Raw genomic sequence first — 13292 nt, 5'->3', positions numbered from 1 at the left:
TTTCTAATAGTGTTTGTCAAAATGTCTTCATGTCATCCATCAGTACCACATAACTAAATACTCCACAGCCCAGTGAGGTGGGCCAGCCCCAGTGGATCATCCTACCACCACTCCACTGGCACCAGCACTGATGCCCAGCATGTCTGGGTCCCAACCTGACAGCACTGCCTCTCCTGCCCCTGAACTATCTGTGGCCACAGGCAGTACTGCCTTGGCAGTTGGTTCAGTGATACCTTCCGGTAGCAGTGGTGAAGGTGGGGATTTCATCACCTGCCAGAAGATGCTAGGGTTAATGCATAGGGTTGTACACCGCACCAATGGTGTATGCCTATGCCAGATGGAGAGGCTGCTCTCCCTCATGGTCCACAGGAGGAGAAGACGTCAAGCACTCCAGCTGCCAGTGGAGTAAGGAAACAGTGATGACAGTCCGGTGATTGTGGACTCAAGTCTCACTGTCTCCATGTTTGAGAGGCATGAGCCTGGGTTGTTCCCTCTCTCACCCCAATCATGGTGTCCCCAACCTTTTATGTCCCTCACCATTCTTGTCTCTTGTCTTGTTTGCCTGCATTTGCTTCCTCACCTACCATAATTACCTAACCCAGACATACCTATGTCCCTTACCCAGCATTACTCTCTTACTAAATAAAAAAAAAAATTGGGCAACTGTCCCACAAAAAAAAAAAAAAAAATAGTCCCATACATAGCTCTTCATTTTGCACACGTGTCTTCTTGACACACTTAATCTGGAATACATTGTTGTCACCCCTTTCTCTGGAGGTGACAGTCCAAATTCAGCTAATATTCTGCATAAGTTTTTACTGTTGAAGAAATGGCTAGCTATAGTTCAGAAATTAGTAGTAGGCTAACTGCACTTGTGGGCCATTGTAAGCCTAGCCAAGTATCCCATGTGAGAATCAAACCATGCACCTTGTGTCTGTAAGGCAAACACATTGACCATTATGCCAACCTCCCACCCTGCTCATTCCTGTAGTACTTTCCCTTTGTTCTTCCACCTGCTTTCTCTCCATTTCACCACAGCTATAATCTGGTCAAAAAATAGAATCACACATAAGTTGCAGAAAAAGAAAGGATCGCTACACTTTTTAGCCATTATGCTTGCGTGGAATTTGGCATCGCACCAAGGCCAAGCGATGATGAGTGGCTCTACAATGCTGCTGTTACCTCTGCACAATGTTGCTTAAACCCACTGTGCTATGCCAACACACAGCAGCACATGTACTATAAAGAATTGATGTCATTGCATTGCCAAGCTGTTTATTTAAAAGTATTACAAATACCTGGATTCAAACACTGTATCATCTGGGGTAAAAAAGAAAATGTATCAATGCATTTACACCTGGTACCACAGAGTCTGCTAACAGCAGGTGTGTTTCATACACTCAGTACTAACTGTCAGACTTTTAGTAATGTAGCTCGCATTTGTGCACTGCTTAACTATGGTTAAACAGGAAAATAATGGAAATGTGTATCTCACATGCATAAACACTTTGCCAACCATTGTGCAAACTCGCTGCTTGCTGATGAATTATGAAAACCCAAATTTATCATGTATTGCTGCTGTTTACAGTCCATTTACTCTTTATGCTATGAAACTATGTGTGGAAACTTAAACTGAACATTATGTCACATATTTACAATGCAACCATGTGTTGACACCCACATACACTGCAACCCTGTTATCTCCAGTACTTTTTCACAAATATATCAACTACACTACATAATTTAATATCAAATGCCGTGTGATATGCAATGCATGTCAATCTGGTAACATGTAGAACTAGAACTATCTTCAGAGTTAAACATGCCTACACATCTATCAACTGACTCTGGGAGCTATTGACTCATAAGCCTAGCCAGCCTTATTTGCAAGGCTATGGAAAGATTCATCATGGACCTTAGCCACACAGACATAGATAACCTTCAACACTCTTGACCTGACCCATATTGGTTTTGTCAAGGGCAGATCTTGCTTATTAAACCTAATGATTTTCTTTGATAATGTCCCAAAACCCTGGATGAGGGAAAAAAGGACACACCTCCTATCTTGATTTAGCCAAGCCCTTTGACACAATCCCCTATTCAGGTATCATAGGGAAACTCTCTAATAAGGGGATTAACCCATACATTACTACATGGGCAGCCAATTGGCTCACTGACAGAATGCACACTGTCAAATTTGAGGAGTCCACATCCACCAGTAGACCAGTTACCAGTGGAGTAGCACAAGAATCTATACTGGGCCCTCAGCTGTTTGGAAATTATGTCTCTAAATTTCAGGCAAAGGTAGATTGGCTATGACTTACCAAGTTTGTCGAGGACTGTCAACTGGACTCAATCATACAGAGTCCCCCAATGCTGTTAATATATTACAGAAATACCTGACACAGACAAATGATCTGTGCCAAACTCATGGACTGAAAATTAACACAAGAAAATGCCACATTGTCCTCTTTAGCAAAAAAGTAACCCCACTAATTATGTTATACATAGCAACCCTCTAAACTGAAAATCAGTGGCATGAGACTTGGGAAATCAGTTTGATAGCAATCTAAACTTCAGTTACTATGTGTCCATAGTGCCTTGTATCCAAGAAAAGAGAGATCATAGCTCCAATGTACTTGACCCTTATCAGACCACTAATTGAGTACAATTCTCCCTTCTCTATGTACCTCAACAGGCAATGCAGCAACTGGAGAGATCACAGAGGTGTCTGACCAAAAAATTCAGGGCCTCGAAAACATGACATACATCAAAAGACTGTAAGCCCTGTCACTGTACTCAGTATCATACAGGCTGCTGAGAGAGGACCTGGGCCTGACCTATAGAACAGTGTGGGAACCTGCCCTAATGTAAATACTGGACATCCGCAAATCAAATGGGACAGAAATAACTTGCTTCTGGGATCTTAACCTAGCCTGTGACATAAGCAAAATATGCTGGAAAGACAGATATATCTCCCAGCGATTGCTACTCCTCTGTGTTAGGCTCCCATTGCATATGAGGCAGTGTTCCTGAATGACCCTATTCCAGTGCATATTTGACAACTGGATGGAGGATTACAACTTCACCCTGAGGGTGGCACCTATGTCCCTCATGGACAGGGCCATTTGGTGCTGATCACAAAATCGCTTTGCTAACAATGAACAGCTGACTATGCTAAATAAGGATACTTAGGTTTTTTACACAGCTAGGCTTGTAAAGGCCCTATGGACATTAGCCTAATAACCTCCTAGGAACCTATAAAGCTATGAACCTATACATGCCTCCCATCATCTTCTTTCCTTCATCCAGTGCTGATGTCATGCACTATAATTTGCCCTGCAGCCTTATAAAAATCACAGACTTGCCTAAATTACTGAGTTCTGTAGTCTGTGTACTTAGATAGGCAGGGGTGCTATTCTCACTGCAGTTAACTGGTGTTTGTGTGTGTGTGTGTGTGTGTGTCTGTGTGTGTGTGTGTGTGTGTGTGTGTGTGTGTGTGTGTGTGTGCACTTGCTTCACATTACAGAAAGCCTTATACACCAGCATGTGGGGCACTGTTATTGCCATATTCTCCTCACCAGACACTACTGATGTCATCAGCTATATGTGATTTGTGTATGTGCACTAATCCTAACAGGACAGGATGAGAGACTTGCCTGGGGACCAGGTAGAAATCAAGTCATCCCATACAATGCAGATTACAGTGACATGGCTTTCAGTCTATCCACATGCAACATGGCATTGTTTGTAGGCCCTGTATTTTCTTGGTGAGAAACCCTGTGGTCTGGAGGCTGATGCATGTGTCTGTTCTGACACATGCAAAACAGAGCATTATACTCTATATTAGTGTTCTGATGAGGTTCGAGTACAGTGCTATAATATAATCCTCAGATCTGAATATGATGTTGTGACATGATGTGCACAACATAGGCTTTCAATACTATTGTGGACACTTGGTGGTTGAAGTTCACATTGCTATGTACATGCCTGCATCACTGAGTTTCAGCATAGTGGGACTGGTTTCATTGTTGTAATTAGCAGGGAATTCCATTTTGCAGAAGGACAAAATAAAGACACATGTTTGCATTTATTTGTAGACTGTGTTGCTTTGTCACCAATCATTTGTCTGTGTTAGCTCCTACTGTAGTATGTTATCACAGGTGGACTGAATGGTTGCACCCACTATGCCAAGGCAGATTCTCCTTTGACAATCACTTGAACTCCTTTTGTCAGGCACTTTTCTTAGTTTCTTCCCAAACTCTCAGGAATTTTGGTTCTTTTGAATTATTTTTCTTCAATAAAAATGACTTTTTCAGTCATATGAAATTGTATTGTTTTCTAGATCGATTTTAAATTGCTTTACTTAAAATGTCCTATCAGTAAAAAATGTTCCCTCCTCACATCACTGCTACTCCATCACCATCCTGGTCACGCCCCTTAATGCATGCTAGTACTTTTCATTTATTTTTAGACTCATGATACATACAAGCATTACACTATCTTTTCAGTTTTGGAAGTAAAACTAGGGAAATAATCTTTTTAAATATAAACATGCAGATGCAAATCCATTTAGTTTTTTTAAGTAAAAACCTAAACAAGGGTTTTTAAAAAGATTTCTTGCACCAGTGATACTGCAACCACAATTTAAGTTTTAAGCCTCTTTCTTAAGGTACTACCTATTAAGAATAAAACTTATTTATAAGATCTTTACTAGAACTATACAAAAACAAGTCTAAAATACATAAAAATCATTTGTTATACATACATAAATGTGCACAAAGCATACAAAAGACAGTGATAGGTATCATAAGATAAATTCTTCACGCATCTCAATATATTATCATAGGTAACATTGAGTTTTTAAACACCCATTTGAGCAACCTGACTAAATCAGTAAACTAATTGATAGAGTAAAACCTCATTGAAAATCAAAAATATGTTCTGCATCCTAATTGGACACAAATATCAGTATGTCCATTGTAAATTGATCTTAGCATAGGAAAATTCCCTAATGAAAAACAATTACTATGTCTGTATCCTCTAAACTAAGCTAGAGTTACCATTTTCTGTGCAATGCCTTGTGGAAAAACACAGCATCTAAAGAGTATACTGTTTAATCACTTTCAATGTATTATCTGAATGATGTATAGCATGTATATACCATCAGCTATACAGTAGAAGATTTAAATGTAGTTTCTATAATTTTTGTTTTAAGGGTGCCAGGATTAGGTCTGGTAGACAAATTTGAATTTAGTTTTATGCATACAGCTGTCATCAATTGCTCTTCTGATGTCTCATGAATTTTTCTTATTTTTTAACTGACTTTAATTATCTGTTGTTTTGCTCTGAGAAGTAGTATTGTGGCATATGAGAGGGCGTGATCAAGCCACACAAGCAGCTGACAACTCCTGTATTACCTCTGCAAAAACACGAGTTAATGCTAAAATCATAAACAAATAATAAGATTGTCACATCCAGTAAGTTTCAACAATCAAAAGACAAGCATTTGCTGAAATACAGAAGTACAGTAAGTTTATGAAAAGTTATTTTGTTAAATGAATTTATTTGTTCATCAAAAGAAAGTGTTTTGCAATGTTAAGTTCTAGATAATTGACCATATCAACCAATTTTGCTTCACTTAAAATACTTTGACTTAACAATGTAAACACATCAGTAAAAGCTATGTTTTAAACTTTGCTTGAATTATCCCACCAGCTTCTTCTCTCTCAGCTCCAGATCATCCATTCTATCCTATACCAGCCTTCCTACTGCCCAGCACTATCCCATCTCATCTCCCATTATTCTCCCTCCAGACCTCTCTGAAGCTCTAACCAAGACCTACTACAAATCTACAAACCTATGTCTAAAGTTGGACGCAACATGTACAGCTATCACCTCACTATTGCTTGGAATAGACTCCCACTAAAAAACACATCTTAAACAATTTAAGACAGCCACCAAAGAGCACTTTAAAAGTCATCGGTGCTGCCACTGCACTCTCCCTCCTTAAACATCCCCTACTTCTCATACCTTAATCTACTTTCTGCCCTTAACTCACTCTTCTCACTAGCTCTCTCTAATCTTCCTTGACTACTCTTTCAACTGTCTTCTAAAATCTATTACGCAAATTGCCTCAGAGAAACATTCTATTGTAATTGTCTTGCCTTAATGCAACTACATTGTGATACAACTGGGTTTTTGTAACCACTTACCCCAAAAACTATAGTAATCTTAATGACATATTTCTTTTTATACATCTTGAAATAGTTTTGCTATACTCCTGATTACTGACACTGTATAACATTGTATTGCCACTTAATGCCTTGTAATAATCCTATAACATTGCTGTTTAATGCTAATTTATAATGAAAATTGTCTAATATGCTGGAGCTTTTCTCCCCGGGCCTCTGCTGAAAAAGGGATCTTCAGCTCAGTTGGACAATCCCGGTCAACAAATGTAAAATAAATAAATAAATTCCCAGATGAACAAATGAAAATCAGACAACACTCCTCTTTGGGCAGAGGCAACCTCCTTTCCATGCTGAAAAAAAATAATATTGCATGTATAAATAATAACGCTTTTCAAAATGCGCATGTTGATTGTGAACAATAATGGCCCCACAAGGAAGGCTTTTTCTGGGTCAAAGCAGATAAAACCATGACTCTATCTTCATATTACACCGTGTATCTATTAAATAGAGCCACGGCAGTTCCCTAACCTTGGAGACTGTATCGCCTTTAACACTTTCAACACTGTTTTTGTATTCAGTTTAAAGACGTTTGTTAATTCAAATTCTGAGTTATCATACACTCTCCAAAGCATCTCAACCAACATAATGTTCACTTTATGAATATACTTTTATAAAACAAATATATTATTCACTTCTTGCAAATATTTGACAGTAAAGTCAAATGTGCCAATAATTTCTTTGCTACAAACTGGTTCGTAGTTATAGGCAATATAATCATTTCTTTTCACTCTTTCAGAAAGTCTTTTGCAAAACATCAAGGAAATGAGGAAATGCATAAATGACCAAACAAAATAATGTAAGTAAAGTTTCAGAAAATGCAGATTGTCACCATACAGAGCTATCAAAGGGCAAATATTACTATTCATAATCCCCAAAAAACTTCTTACTTAAGCACTAATCTTAAAGGTACCAAGACAAAGAAAATTTCTTATTAATTCTGTTTCTTGTCCTCATATATAATCCCTTTGAAATAACTAATGAATTCCTTTTCACTATTGGTATATTTTTTACCAGTGTCCTAGCTTCTATCTTTATAAACTGTTGTATAAACTTTGTTTTATTTCAAACAAATGAGTACAAAACAGTTTTTTTTTAATTATCGGGAATTATTAACTTGACTGTACTTAGAAGACCATTTGAGACTCCTCACTAAATATATAGATATCACACACTTGATGGATACTCCAAAATGGAAAAAATAAGAAAAACAAATGACAAAGCTGAACATGCCAATGATCCTATAATAGACATTAGTAAATATCTGTTGATATACAGTGTGCAAAGCAATCTGTTTTGACTGGTATATTGTTCTAGTCATGTACTACTCTGAGAGCAAATGCTCCATGCGAGTGCACAATATAAGTGTTGATGCCCCTCCCAAAAGTCCATGACCATGAATTAGTGAAAGAAAATGGCAGCCATCTCTCATGTGACTAAACAATTGAGTGTAACTACAAAAAAAGTTCTCTCATACTTCTGAGGTAATCAATGTGAGTTTAAGTACAGATGTTTCCCAAAGCAAACACATTAGAAGATGAGGTTTGTGACAGATAGTGTTATGAAAACATTTTGAGCAGACCTTGACCTTATTTAGTTGGGTACTAGTAATAATAAGTATGAACAAGAATAATGGCTGTGTGAGTGGACCACGATAGGGCTGGCTGTCTTTGTGGATTGTAAAAGTAGGTAAAATTACTGCAATTAAAGTCAGCATCTGTGTTTACTGTTTCACAATTAAACTTGTTTATGAGAGAGCTACCAAAACAAGGAACATACATGTATGTGACCACATGAATAAGAAGAAGGTCATTCAAAGTAAGAAAGGAGAGGAAGTGATTTTGGACAGAAGTGGAAAAGGGTCAGGCTATTAGATTAGGGTGATATCTGGCAGAAGGAAATGGTGGGTAGGGTGACATTATTAATGCAATGGCAGGTTATAACCTTATGGAGACCAACAAAATGTTAGCATAATGTTCTCTGAGGAGGAAGGATACAAAGGAATGAGAAATACATAATGACATGTCCTGTATAGTTTTGAGAAGGTGTCTTCATTTCCCTGGGAAAGCAAACAAATTTGTACTTCATAATTCCAACATGTGTGTTAAAATTTCATGGCAAATGTCCAGTTCTGTAAGAGTCAGTTTATAGAGAAAACAAAAAGAAAATCTCCAAATCAGTTAAAAAAATGACTTTTGAAACAATCCCATAACATCAACCTGGCTTGTTAACAGAACATCTGAACAAGTTTGAATAGATATTTCTTTGCTGCAAAACAAGAGTTTTTACAAAATGGATATAATTATCTGTCAGGTATGACAACCATACTTTTTAAAGGTAAGGCAGCTGTTGTACTTTATTGTGCCTTTCCATTTGAATTTCAGTTTTCTTGAAAAACAAGACGTGTGATCATTAGGAAATGAAATTAGGCCTGCAATCTGCTGCTGTATTGCTCCAAAACTCAACACAGCAGCTTTAGTTCTTATACTAGTATTTTCTAGGCTCATTTTCTGTTTTAATATCAACAGTCTTCTGGGCAACAATAATCAATCTCACATGGCCTGTACAGCCAAGAGCCATGATAGATTTATTTTCTGAACATGTTGAATAGAAAACATCAATCTTTCTGAGAAGATGGCTTTGTGTCAATTCCTTTTCTAACTCATATGTTGCAGTGCTACCCTAACAGGTGAGAACGTCAGTTGCACAGGTTAACCCCTTTCAATCAGTAAGCCGTTGTGAAAGATATTTGTAACTCACCCCAAAGTTGGATGCTGCAAAACGATCTGAAGCAGAGACATTTGTTGCCACAGCTGTATGAGCATAGAACGCATTAATGTTTGCAAGCAAGGTGCTCATTACTGCAGGAACCCCTGGACACATATATTTGGAAGACAGGCAAGAAAAATGTCTGAAAAAAAAGACACATTACGTAGCATCAGCTTTTTCATAGGACATGCAACCACTACAAAATACAATTCTTTTAAATCAATTTACTTTTAAAAACAATTTTTTTTATGAAAGAACTTCCTAGTGCCTAATCAAGATTCATAAAGATTGTGCTGTATGCTAATATTATAAAAGATATTGCAAACGTTAGTCGTCCCATTTTCATAAGTAATATGAACGAAAAAGCTTTACAAAAAAGAAATGCAGATTTGCTATCATAGTACTAAGAATTGTATACAGTGCATGCTTTACTAGGGCAAGAAGGTATACTTCCACTTACCTTTAGATATCATTGCAGAAAATGCAGAAAAGTTGGTATGTGAGTAAGAAAAATATATTTAGGTATGGTATCTGAGTGCATTTTATGGGAAGGGCATTACTCAATATTCCACTGTATATCCACAGGCCTTGTCAATTATTATTATATTGTCAGTGTAATAATAGTGTACTAATAGTTAAATCTCATGCAATGAATCCAAAATACAAGAAACTCACAGCAGATCCTGCTAGTTATAAAATGAGGCACTCAAGATGGCTTTCAGAAATAATGTGCTCATTGCAGATATATTTTCATCACACTGCAAATTTGTGCATTTAATATAGTTTGTTTTTTCTAGATCATTATTAAGAAATAAGCCTTTCTTCCATGACAAAATATCTAGTATTTGAACTGAAGCATGTGCTCCATGATGCCTTGCATGCACAACAAGATCCTGATACAAAGTCGATACATTAAGTCATTCACAACACCATTCTTTAGGCATGTCCTGCTATACAAAAATGGCATGAGTTGCTGTACTGTAACACATAGTTTTTATCAATGAAAGAAATATTTTTTGGGGGGTTCTAGGGTTATTATCATAATAAATGTTTATTAATGTCTGATGTTCCTGTTTAATGACAGATAAATATTTTAGCAAAAATCTACAACAGGGTATGGGTAAATCATGCATTACCCATACACAGAAATGAATTATTGCTATTACATAATGGCATTATTTAAGAGAAAAATTATTACCTTTTCCAAATAATGTCATTGTATAAATGGACATTAGTTCTCTTCCCCCCTTCTGGCAACCTGGAGCATCCAAGACAAGTACTGCACATACTCTTAAGTCTACAGTACAGTATCTTTCAACTGTATAGATCTTCACAGAGTGTCCAGATGTGTGCCTCATATTGTTGGTCTAGTCTCCATAAAACCTGTTTTTTTATGGGGGGGGGGGGGCGGTTATCAAAGCTGCAGTCACTAAAAAACTCAGACATCAGTGTTGTTTAATGTTGTTAGATATGCCATGGACCTAATTGTAGGTGAGCTCCAGGCATCAGGAGCCATGTTTTTTTTTTTTCTCGGCATGCTAGCATGGAAAAACTGACTTCAGTGGAAGAATTGTACTCTATGTTAGATTTCCAATGAACACAGTAATTGATTTGTCTATTAGGCATGGGAAGAAATGCCAGAAGCAAGACAAGTTCCTAAATATTAATCTTATTTCACTTTTAAAGTTAAAAACAATATCAGGTTTTGCATCTGCATGCATTTTCTGAACACCAGGAAATATTTTTGAATGTCTGTTGTTGTTGTTTGTCTTTCGGCTTTTCTCGGTTAGGGGTCGCCACAGCGGAACTCTGGTCCGCTAATGATTGGCAGTAGGTTTTTACGGTGCCGAGTTGCCAGCTCGACGCCCAACCTTCAACGAAGGCATGCCCATTCACGCATGTCTTTCAGAATGCCACTCGACCGCGGGGAGGACATGCAGACTCTACACAGAAGGCACTCCCCGCACTCCAGTCACGAATTGAACGGGAGAACCTCTTGCTGTGAGGCAACAATGCTACTGCTGCACCACCGCGGATATATGCTCATCAATTTACCACAAGTGTGATAAGAGAATTAGGAACAGAGGTGGACAGTGGTCTAACCTTCAATAACCACATCGCCACAACAGTCAGGAAATTCTTCTATGTAGCACACCTCATCCCTAAGGGTTTTTCATCCAGAAAAAAGGAGGTCATTGTCTCACTGTACTCATCCCTCATTAGACCCATTATAGAATACAATGCCCCATTGGTTAGTACCTACAAGACATCTGCAACAACTGGAAAGGCCGCAGAAATACCTCACTAAAAGAATCACAGGCCTAAAGCAGATGCCCTATGCTGACTGCCTTAAAAAACTCCAGCTGTACTCTATCACACATTGTCTACTCCAAGGCGATCTCTGCTTAACATACAAGGCCATATCAAACCCAGAGCTATTGGACATGCTACACTTAAAGAAATCCCAATCTCTCAGAGCCACATGCTCCAGGGATCTAAACCTTGTCATCACAATAAACAAAACATGCTGGAGGGATAGGTTCCTGACACAGAGACACCCCAGACTCTGGAATAGACTGCCCATACATGTCAAGCAGAGCACCTCTTTGGCTCTCTTAAAAAGGAACATTGATGACTGGATGGGAGAAAGGAAATTCACCCCAGGGATCACGTCAGTTGCCCTGCTAGACAGGGGTGCAGGGAAGTAAATAGTGTGGGAAGAAATAGCCAGGGATTTGTTATGGCTAGGCTTGTACAGGCCCTAGGGCTGATAGCCTAGTACCAACCTATGAACCTATGAACCTATGAACAAAATAAGAAGTTCTTTAAATGACAGAAAAAAAAAAAACAGGAAAAAGGGACATTCTGAAAAAGTCTGCTGAGGTATGTACAACTGGTCTAGCCACTCTACAGAACAGCAGTACATACCCTTGCTTCCATTCGTATATTCTGGATTTACAATGGGAACACTAAGCAGGAGATTGAATCTGTGTGTATATTTTTGAATACTAACAGTGCCTGCTTTTCAACACTATGCATTTCTATAACTGGTAATATGTATTGTCTAACAATCTTCACTCTTATGTCATCAGTCCTCAAGTGATGAACTCATGTACCAATGCCTGGAAACGACCTCTCTTGGCAATGGCACTACCCCTAGCTTGAATTTCTGTTCATATAAAGATAGCAAATTAACATTTGCTTCGTATTTTATAGTCAGCCATATAAGATCGAAGTAAGTGCATTGCTATTTATTATCATTACTGTTCACAGACCATTGAAAATGTAATGCTTATGAAGCATTGTAGTATTAATTACGATCTCTGGCATTAAAGCTAGTACAAGGCAATCGAGGATTGTGGGTATTTTTTGCATGTATCGATCTGTTTTGAATATTGCAATAACTGCACACTGATTTTTACCGAGCGAATGTATGCAGAAAGAGTGACAGAGATCCAGTTGTCAGACCTATACCACATTTCATGCAAATATCATTACAACAGATTGAACTATTTTAATACTTCGCAGCAGGCTATGACCAGTACTGTTCTGCCCCAATAATAAGAAGGCGCATAACCTCCTTCAGAAATTACCTCACTACTGCCACACCCTCACTGTCTAACACATCTTCTACGACTAACACATCAGGGAAAAGGTACTGTGGTCAAGGATTATCTTTATTCTCCTCCCTACACCACAGCAAGAAAATAACTATAAATGATAAAAGAGCATGCCAGACATAAGACATAAACTGATTACATAACATGTCACTAAACAGTTACCAAATTTCAGTCTGCCTATTCAGATACTGGCAAAACACAACTTATTAAATTATATTTAAGTGAGTTCTGTCTTGTAAGCATGCACAACAGTGCTTTAAGTTTCTGTCTAGATTATTACAAACTAAATGAGAGCTAAATGTTTGGCTTTGTATTTTGCTGCGTTGCAGCCATGTGTGAACAGTACAAGAATCTGATAAGCCTTTTACACTAACCTTCACTAGAGAATCTGTACTATGCCCTGTTTCTTACATGTTCACTCTTTAAATTTCTTAGGGGTTAATTCTCTAAGTAGTGTTCCACAACAATAACTGGCAAAGTATATGCACTTGCACAAATGGTGTTGGTGATGGGTACGTGTCAACTTGTCCAGAGCACCTTTGTTGAGTGCTTACTAATCAAAAAATGATAGTTCTACAAAAATGTTTGCCAAACAAGAATTGATTCCAGTAAAAGTGTTTCAAGGTTTCCACAAAGGGGTACTTCTCTGTAC

At 38.0% G+C, this 13292-nt stretch overlaps 1 protein-coding gene across 1 annotated transcript in view; it reads right to left on the bottom strand.

Annotated features, from left to right (window-relative positions):
- The window catches only part of UNC13C (unc-13 homolog C), a 4920764-nt gene that overhangs the window by 1898137 nt on the left and 3009335 nt on the right, over positions 1-13292 (bottom strand). The window contains exon 13 of the mRNA XM_044078941.1: positions 9012-9162. Coding sequence (XP_043934876.1) covers positions 9012-9162 — 151 coding nt within the window. The remainder of the gene's footprint in view (positions 1-9011; positions 9163-13292) is intronic.

This window comes from Protopterus annectens, chromosome 7.part1 (assembly GCF_019279795.1).
Source record: "Protopterus annectens isolate FY-2018-M chromosome 7.part1, PAN1.0, whole genome shotgun sequence".
Taxonomy (NCBI): domain Eukaryota; kingdom Metazoa; phylum Chordata; order Ceratodontiformes; family Protopteridae; genus Protopterus; species Protopterus annectens.
This window is presented reverse-complemented; position numbering and strand designations above follow the sequence as displayed.